Source organism: Ornithorhynchus anatinus, chromosome X5, assembly GCF_004115215.2.
Source record: "Ornithorhynchus anatinus isolate Pmale09 chromosome X5, mOrnAna1.pri.v4, whole genome shotgun sequence".
In the NCBI taxonomy this organism is placed as follows: Eukaryota; Metazoa; Chordata; class Mammalia; order Monotremata; family Ornithorhynchidae; genus Ornithorhynchus; species Ornithorhynchus anatinus.
This window is the reverse complement of record NC_041753.1, coordinates 7,854,764-7,864,400: the sequence shown is the minus strand read 5'-3', so window position 1 is coordinate 7,864,400 and position 9,637 is coordinate 7,854,764. Positions and strand designations below refer to the sequence as shown.

The 9,637-nt window shown below is 58.5% G+C and overlaps 1 protein-coding gene across 1 annotated transcript; it reads right to left on the bottom strand.

Moving 5' to 3' along the window:
- Positions 1-813: 813 nt before the first annotated feature.
- Positions 814-3,997, bottom strand: ZBTB12 (zinc finger and BTB domain containing 12). The gene is made up of 4 exons (XM_029055426.1): positions 3,862-3,997; positions 2,992-3,039; positions 2,087-2,557; positions 814-2,019 (listed from the first exon to the last, which is right to left on the bottom strand). The coding sequence occupies exons 3-4, from the start codon at positions 2,525-2,527 to the stop codon at positions 1,111-1,113; spliced, it is 1,350 nt and encodes a 449-aa protein (XP_028911259.1). The 5' UTR covers positions 2,528-2,557; positions 2,992-3,039; positions 3,862-3,997; the 3' UTR covers positions 814-1,110.
- Between the last annotated feature and the right edge of the window lie 5,640 nt (positions 3,998-9,637).

Here is a 9,637-nt window from a genome sequence, read left to right as displayed (position 1 = left end):
TCGTACTGGACTCTCCCAAGCGCTTTGTCCAGTCTCCTCTAGACTGTGAGCAGGGAATGTGTCTGTTCTATTGTCTGTAGTACTCTCCCAAGGGCTCAGTTCAGCGCTCAGCACCCAGGAAGCACTTGTTGACTGACGGTAAGAACTCCATAAACTGAGCACTTTGGATTCTCGCCCCAGCCCCCTATACCTATGTAAGTATTCTCATTTTCTCCCATTTCCCCCATCCCTCATCTATTTTAACGTCCGTCCGCCCGCCCTTCTAGACTGTCAGCTCCACAAGGGTAGGGATCGTGCCTACTAACTTAACTGCATTGTCCTCTCCTGAGGGTTTAGTCCCTGGTCCTGCACGCTCGATAAATACCACCGAAGGATGACTGAGTAAATACCAGTAGTTGATTGATTACTGGGGGGAGGAAACCCAAGAGATTGGAAGGGAAGGATGATGGGCAATAGCAGGGAGTAATGAGGCACTGAGACTCAGAGGATAAAGGAAAAAAAAGTAGGTTTTCCTAACTTTTTTTTATTTAGTGGAAAAAAAACAAAACAAAACCACACGCAGAGAGAAAGTGAGTCCTGAAAAATACATTTGGTTTCTTTAAAAAATACTGTATAGGTCTCTACATCCCTCCCGCCCCCCCACCTCCCACCTCCCGCCCCACCTGGGCCTCCACGTCCGGGGATCGCTCCCTGTCCTCTTCCCGCCTGCCACCCTCCCCCGCCCCCGGCCCCGTCTCTCTCCAGTTCCTCGTCCTCCTCGCCCTCCTCTTAACCCCTTTACGTCTCCTGCCCCCCGCCCGTCCTTCTGGGTTCCCCACCCTCCCACCTCCCTTCTACTACCCCCACCTAAAAGCGACCGTCCCCTCCCTCCAACTGTCCCCAAGTGGGGTCTGGAAAGCCCCCCACCCTTCAAGCCCCCGTCAGAACCATCTCCCTCCTCTCCAGAAATGACCGTTTTCTCCGCCCTCCCGGCCCGTCTCCTTCCAGACCGCCCCCCGGCCCGCCACGACCCACCCGGTCGGAGAGCCGGGGACCGCCCCCCCTCCCGCCGACCCCCCGCGGGACTCTCGGTCGCCGGAAGCGGGGGAGGGACCTCCGCCGTGCCGGCCGCTAGCGGATGAGCACGTTGATCTCGGCCACGCTGGCGTCCAGCACGTTCTCGGCCGTGGTCTTGCCGTGCTGCTCCTTGAGGTGGCGGCGGATGGCGGGCTTGTGGGCGAAGCGCACGTCGCAGTAGGAGCAGCGGTAGGGGCGGGCGCCCGAGTGCAGGTTGAGGTGGTCGTGCAGCGTGGACTTCTGCGTGAAGCACTTGCCGCACACGGCGCACGAGTGGGACTTGACCCCGCGGTGGACGTTCATGTGGCGGTTGAGGTTGCTGCTGTGGTTGAACTGCTTGCCGCAGCGCGGGCACATGAAGACGAAGTGCTGGGCGCGCATGTGAAACACCAGTTTCTCCACCCCCTGGAACACCTCCGGGCACTTGGTGCACTTGAGGTTCTTCAGGGGGTTCCCCCCGGAAGCCCCCGGCGGCGGGCCCCCGCCCCGCCCGCCGGCCCCGCCCCCGGCCACCATGGCGGCCGCCACCATCTCCTCCCCGAGCCCGGCCGCGCTCAGGGCCCCCAGCCCGCGGGGCAGCAGCAGCAGCCCCTCCCCCTCCCCGTCCTCGGCCAGGCTGTAACAGGCCTTGACCACCCCCTGGGGCGGCGGCAGCAGCTCCCCCGCGGGCATCCCGCCCCCCAGGGCCTCCAGTAGCCCCCCGCCCCCGGCGGCGCCGCCCCCCGCCCCGGCCCCCGCTCCCCCGGGGGGCTTGAGCCGGTGGGCCGCCTCCAGGGCCGACTCCACCTTGACGATGCAGATGTCCGCCACGTCCTCGTCCTCCTCCTCGTCCTCCTCCTCGGCCTTCAGCTCCAGGTCCTCGTCCAGCGGGAACTCCAGCTTGACGGGGCGGAGGAGCGGGGGGGGCGGGGGCGGGAGGCGCGGGGCGGCCTTGGGGATCCGGGAGGCGGGGAGGAGGAACGACTTGGCCAGGCCGGCCCCGCCCCGGGCGGCCCACCCCGGAGCCGCCGGGGCGACCGCCGCCCGGGGCGGCGGCGGCGGCGGCCGGGGGGGGCCCCTCGGCCTCCTCCTTGAGCCCGATCTTGGGCTCGATGAACTGGCTCAGGGCGTTGCGGCACTTCTCCACCACGTGCTCCATCTGGAGGTAGGAGGCGGCCGTCAGGTAGTTGACGATGTCGCGGACGGCGAACTCCAGGGCCCCCGTGTAGCAGGACAGCAGGAGGTCGGCCACGATGCGGGCGCTGTGCATGAGCGACACCTGCAGCTCCGAGCTGGGGTTCAGCAGGAACTGGTCCCGCAGGAAGGGCGAGCAGGCCGCCAGGATCACCTTGTGGCCCCGGAACTTCAGGCTGTCCGCCACGATGGTCACGTCGCAGAACCGCTCCTCCGCCCGCAGCTGGTTCATGTTCCGGAGCGTGGCCGCCTCGTGGCCCGGGAGCTGGAAGCGCAGGACTTCCACGCCGGAGCCCATGGCCGGGGGGAGGGGGGGGGCGTCTCGCTGCTTGCGGGGGAAGGCCGGAGGGAGGGCACGGGAGGGGGGTAACAAGGAGGGGTGGGGTGTCAGGCGCCGACCCGGGGACGCGATCGGCCGTCCGGACGCGGTCCCCACCGGGGGGGCTCAGAGTCTGAGGGAGAGGGAGAGGGGCCGCTTATCCCTCATTTCGCAGGGGACCAGACGGAAGACCAGAGAGGTTTAGGGACTTGCCCGAGGACGCACGGCTGGCGGGGGGTCGGACCCGGGTCCCCCGACTCCCAACTCGGCCTCCTTCCGCTAGGCTGCCCGGCGGGGTCGGCCGGTCAGTCGGTCGTATCTATCGAGCGTCCTCTGAGCGCGGAGCGCCGTACTGAACGTTTGGGGGAGGGCCACAGAGCAGTCTAACGGACACGTTCCCTGCCCGCGATGGGCTCACAGTCTAGAGGTGGGGGGAGACGGACCTTACTGGAAATAAAGAAGCGACGGTGATGGACGTAAGCGGTGCGGGGCTGCGGTGGACGAAGAGAGGGAGCGCATCAAGGCGGCGCGGAAGGGAGTGAGAGAAGAGGAAAGGAGGGCTCAGTCAGGCTGTTTGCCTCCCCTTGCCCCCCACCTCTCCCAAAGGTCGGGGCCTTCCCGGACTGAGCTTCCCCTTTTCCCTCTGCTCCCTCTTCACCTCCCCTCAGCTAAGACCCCTTTTCCCCCCTGCCCCTCCCCCTCTCCCTTCCCCTCCCCTCGGCGCTGTCCTCGTCCGCTCATCTGCATATATTTTTATTACCTTATTGATGTTGTTAATGAGATGTACATCCCCTCGATTCTACTTATGGCTATGGTTTTTGTCTGTCTCCCCCGTTTAGACCGTGAGCCCGTCGATGGGCAGGGATTGTCTCTGTTGCCGAATTGTCCATTCCAAGCGCTTAGTACAGTGCTCTGCACCTAGTAAGCGCTCAATAAATACTCCCGAATGAACGAACGAGCCCTAACCCCGCCCCCCTCCAGGGGGCTCGGACCCCCTGCCCTCGCAGGGCCCGGGCCCGGGGCGCCAGGCCCCGCCCCCATGCAGAGGCCCCTCCCCTCCCCGGGGGCGTGGCCTGTCGCGATCGGCCCCGCCCCCCGCCACGCCCACGGGCGGGGAAGGGGCGTCTCCGCCTCGACCGTCCCCGCACGGCTGCGGAGCGGGGAGGGGCCTGAGATGCGCGCGCCCCCCCCCCCCCCCCCCGCCTCCCCCGGGCGGGCCGGTTCGCACGTCCCTCCTCCCCCGCCCCCCCACCCCCGCGCACGTTCACACCCCGCGCGCACGCTTCCCCCGCCACGCGCCCCCCCCCTCTCACCTGGGCCGCGTCGGCGGTGACTTGCCCCTTTTTTATTGTTATGATCGCAATTATGATTGTTGTGATGATGACTGGGACTGGGATCGTTATTTCGAATCCTCCCCCCCCCAACCCCCGCCCCCGGGGGGCGTCGTCGTCGTCGTCGGCGGCGGCGGCCCCCCCCTCCCGTCCCCCCCCCCCCCACGCCCCGGCAGGCAGGGCCGGAGCGTCGCGCAGGCGCAGGGCGGCGCCGTCGGCGCGCGCGTGCCGGGGTCCGCGTGGGCGGCTCGCGACGGTGCTTCCAGGCCCCGCGCGCGGAGGCTCCGGCAGGAGGAAGGAGGGAAAAAAAAAAAAGAACGGAATTAAAGGGGCAGGATCTTCTCCCCCTGCACCCCTCCCCTTCCTCCGCCAGCCCCCTTAAAGGGGCCCGCCGGCGGCCGCCTCGCCCCCCCTTCCCTCTCCCCTTCCCGTCCCCCTCCTCCTCTTCCTCCTCCTCCTCGGGCCGGGATTATTGTCCGCCGTCCGGCCGGCTGGCTCCCCCTCCCCCTCTCTCCTTTCTCTCCCTTTTTCCTCAGCCCCATCCCGGCTCCGCCCCCTCCCTGGCTGCCCAGCAACCGGCCGCGCATGCGCACCACGCTGCGCCTCCCTTCCCCTCCCCCCGCCCACCTGGGTGGGCAACCCCATCGCCGAGCAGCTTAAAAATAATAATAATGATGATGGCACTTATTAAGCGTTTACTCTGGGCAGGGCACTCTTCTAAGCGCTGGAAGGCAGGGCGAGGGGGTGGTCCCCCGTGGGGCGCACAGTCTGAATCCCCATTTTCCAGACGAGGGAACTGAGGCCCAGGGAAGGGAAGTGACTGGCCCAAAGTCGAGCAGCCGACAAGGCGGGATTGGAACCCACGACCTCTGACTCCCAAGCCCCGGCTCCTTCCGCTGAGCCACGCACCCTGGAACCGGGGAGGCAGGCCTCCCTGGGACCGGCCGGGCGTGGGGACGGCTGTTCGGCGGCAACCGGTGCATTCATGCGATCGTACTTATTGGAGCCTTTACTGTGTGCAGAACACTGTCCTAAGCGCTTGGGTAAGTACTCCCGACCGCTTAGTAAAGTGTTCTGCATACAGTAAACGCTCCGTTAATACGACTGATTGATCGGAATCCGCCCCTCTAGACTGTAAACTCACGATGGGCGTGGAATGGATCAACCAACTGTTGCGGTCGATTCTCCCAATTGCTCAGGACAGTGCTCTGCGAGGGCTTCGTGCAGAGCTTTGCACACAGGCAGCGCTCAGTAAATACGACTGACGATAATAAATAAGCGCTCCGTAAATAGGATTGATGGATGGATCGGTATCTGCCCCTCTAGGCTGGAAGCTCATTGTGGGCTTGGAAGACGTCAATCCGCTGTTGCACTGGATTCTCCCAATCGCTCAGGCTAGTGCTCTGCTCGCAATAAGCGCTCAGTAAATACGCTCAGTTAATCGATGGGTTAATTGGTTTTAAAAGCTGAGCTGGTCACTGCCTCTTGGGGTGGGCATCTGTCCCGGGGAGAGATCAAAAGGAACAGTAGAGGCCGTGGAAAGCCCCCCCTCCCGCATCCCCTATTTTGATGGAATATTAGATAAGGAAATCACCTCAAAGAGATCTTTAATCATCCACCCCAGCCACACCACAGCCTCTGCCTCTAGGCAGGGCATAATTAAACCATCAAGGATAGATTGTTGTCTATTCAATCTCTTATTCTAAACGACTTCTACCCTCTCTGGGTGACAAAGAAAGCTAGATGATCTCTTCCTCCAAGTTAGCTCGTTTTGGGCAGGAAAGGTGTGTTCGCCGATTCTGTTGTATTGTCCTCTCCCAAGCACTTAGGACAGCGATCTCTCCTCTCAGGAAAGCACCGTAAGATCCTTGTGGGCAGGGAAAGTGTCTGCCAACTCTTGTATCGGACTCTTTCATTCATTCATTCAACAGTGTTTATTAAGCGTTTACTATGTGCAGAGCACTGTACTAAGCGCTTGGAATGTACAATTCGGCAGCAGATAGGGACAATCCCTGCCCAATGACGGGCTCACAGTCTAAAGGGGGGAGACAGACAGCAAAGCAAAACAGAACAAAACAAAGACAAATCGTCAAGATAAATAGAATCAAGGGGATGTACACTTTATTAAGAAAAGAAATAGGGTAACAAATAATTTATACCAGTGAGCACAGTGCTGAGGAGAGGGGGGAGAAGCAGAGAGTGGGGGGGAGGGAGGGGGAGCAGAGGGAAAGGGAGGCTCAGTCTGGGAAGGCCTCTTGGAGGAGGTGAGTTTTAAGTAGGGTTTTGAAGAGGGGAAGAGAATCAGTTTGGCGGTGGTGAGGAGGGAGGGCGTTCCGGGACCGCGGGAGGACGTGGCCCAGGGGTCGACGGTGGGACAGGCGCCAACGGGGGACAGTGAGGAGGTGAGCGGTAGAGAAGCGGAGTGTAGGGGGTGGGCAGTAGAGAGAGAGAAGGGAGGTGAGGTAGGAGGGTTCAGGGTGATGGAGAGCTTTGAAGCCAAGAGTGAGGAGTTTTTGTTTCGAGCGAAGGTTGACAGGCAACTACTGGAGGTTTTGGAGGAGGGGAGCGACAGGCCCAGAGCCTTTCCGTAGGAAGACGATCCGGGCGGCGGAATGAAGAATAGACTGGAGCGGGGAGAGACAGGAGGAAGGGAGATCAGAGAGGAGGCTGACACAATAATCCAGCTGGGATATTATGAGAGCTTGTACCAGCACGATCGCCGTTCGGATGGAGAGGAGAGGGCGGATCTTGGCGATGTTGTAAAGGTGAGACCGTCAGGTGTTGGTGACGGATCGGATGTGTGGGGTGAATGAGAGAGCCGAGTGGAGGATGACACCGAGGTTGCGGGCCTGTGAGACGGGAAGGATGGTCGTGCCATCCACAGTGGCGGGGAAGTCAGGGAGAGGACGGGGTTTGGGAAGGAAGATGAGGTGGTGGGCGGACATCCAGGTGGAGACGTCCTGGAGGCAGGAGGAGATACGAGCCTGGAGGGAGGAGGAGAGAACAGGAGAGGAGATGTAGATTTGGGTACTCTTCCAAACGCTTAGTACAGTGCTCTGCACACAGTAAGCACTCAATAAATACCATTGGTGATGATGTCGCTGATGAAAGCCCCATTTTGGGGGAGTGAGGGGCTTTCTGTGTTCATGACCCCTCCAAAACTCCTTCAGGGCAGGAAGGTGGTTCAAACAATCAATTAATCGTATTTATTTCTTTAAATGGTAGTTGTTCAAAGCGCTTACCATGTGTCGATCTCTGTTCTCAGCGCTGGGGCTAACTAAGAGATAATCAAATTGGACATGGTCGCGGACCTCACAGTCTTAATCGGAGGGAGGAGGATTTAATCCTCATTTTTAAGATTAAGTAGTTGAGGAATAGAGAGAGTGAAAAATGGACTGGAGTGAGGAGACACAGGAGGCTGGGAGGTCAGTCGGGTGACTGATGCCTTAGTAGAGGTGGGATGTGATGTCTGTGATATAATGATTGTGATTTTTATTTAGCGTTTACTATGTCCCAAGCACTGAACTAAGTACTGGGGTTTATATAAGATCATCAGTCAGTCAGTCAAGGAAAGGGCGGATTTTCTTTCTTTCTTTCTTTCTTTCTTTCTTTCTTTCTTTCTTTCTTTCTTTCTTTCTTTCTTTCTTTCTTTCTTTCTTTCTTTCTTTCTTTCTTTCTTTTTCTTTCTTCTTTCTTTCTTTCTTTCTTTCTTTCTTTCTTTCTTTCTTTCTTTCTTTCTTTCTTTCTTTCTTTCTTTCTTTCCTTCCTTCTTTCTTTCTTTCCTTCTTTCCTTCTTTCCTTCCTTCTTTCTTTCCTTCTTTCTTTCTTTCTTTCTTTCTTTCTTTCTTTCTTTCTTTCTTTCTTTCTTTCTTTCTTTCTTTCCTTCTTTCCTTCTTCCTTCTTTCCTTCTTTCCTTCTTTCTTTCATCCATCCATCCATCCAATAGTATTTATTGAGCGCTTACTGTGTGCAGAGTACTTTACCAAGCGCTTGAGAAAGTACACTACAACAACAGTCACATTCCCCATCCACAATGAGTTTACAGTCTAGAGGAGGGAAGCAGCGTGGCTTAGGGGCAAGAGCCCAGGCTGAGAGTCAGAGGACGCGGGTTCTAATCCCCGTTCCCCACTCGTCTGCCGTGTGACCTTGAGCAAGCCACTTAACTTCTCAGTTCCCTCATCTGGAAAAATGGGGATGAAGACTGTGAGCCCCACGTGGGACAACCTAATTACTCAGGATCTATGCCAGTGCTCAGAACAGTGCTTGGCACACAGTCGGCGCTTAGCAAATACCATCGTTATTATGATTATGTTGCGAAGGTGGGATCGGCAGGGTTTGCTTGGATCTTCCCCAGCGCTTAGTACAGTGGCCGGCACAGCGTGGCGCAGTGGAAAGAGCACGGGCTTCGGAGTCAGGGCTCATGAGTTCGAATCCCAGCTCTGCCACTTGTCAGCTGTGTGACTGTGGGCGAGTCACTTAACTTCTCTGTGCCTCAGTTCCCTCATCTGTAAAATGGGGATGAAGACTGTGAGCCCCACGTGGGACAACCTGATTCCCCTGTGTTTACCCCAGCGCTTAGAACAGTGCTCTGCACATAGTAAGCGCTTAACAAATACCAACATTATTATAGTAAGCGCTTAGCAAATACCACAATCATGATCCCAATATATAATAATGTATAATCATATCAATGCCGACTTGTTCATTCCAAGCGCTTAGTACAGTGCTCTGCACATGGTAAGCGCTCAATAAATACTATTGAATGAAAGAATAATAATAAATCCCCCCCATTCCATTAAAGTCCTTGGAGCTGCAGCCACGCGAAGCCCAGGGGCGGGGCAAGGGGGCGGGGCTAAAGAGCCCCCACGCATGCGCACGCGTCCCGCGCACGCGGGGTTTTTCCCGCCCTTTTCCTCCCCGCTCCCTCCCCCCAGTGGCGCGTGACGGGAGGGGGCGCCGCGCGACTCCTGCGCACGTGCAATCGGCCACCCGGGGGCGCTCGAGACCCGCGTACCACCACCGCCCCTCCGCCCCCGCCTCGTATTTAGTCGTCGGATTGATGGAGCGCTTACTCTATGCAGAGCATTGGACTAAAGAAGAAGAGTAATAATACCGACTGTGATATTCATTAGAGAAGCAGCGGGGCTCAGTGGAAAGAGCCCGGGCTTGGGAGCCACAGGTCATGGGTTCGAATCCCGGCTCTGCCACTTATCAGCTGTGTGACTGTGGGCAAGTCACTTCACTTCTCTGGGCCTCAGTTCCCTCATCCGTAAGATGGGGAGGAAAGCAGCGAGCCTCATGTGGGACGATCTGACTACCCTGTATCTACCCCAGCGCTTAGAACAGTGCTCTGCACATAGTATACCGACATTATTATTATTATTAAGTGCTTACTAGGTACCAGGCACCGTACTAGGCGGTGAGGCAGATAGAAGCTAATCTAGTTGGACACAGTCCCTGTCCCACGTGGGGCTCAAAGTCTCCACCCCTCTTTTACAGATGGGCTAACTGAGGCACAGAGCAGTGCTTTGCCCAAGGTCACACAGCGGACAAGTGGCGGAGCTGAGATTAGATCCCAGGTCCACTGGCTCCCGGGCCTGGGCTCTCTCCAACCGGGCCATGCTGCTTCTGAGCAGGCCAGCAGCTCTTTGCGGGAAGGGAAGGCGGCTACCGACGCTGTTGAATCGGACTCTCCCAAGCGCTTAGCGCAGTGCTCTGCACATAGTAAGTGCTCAGTAAATAAAATTGATTGATTGAT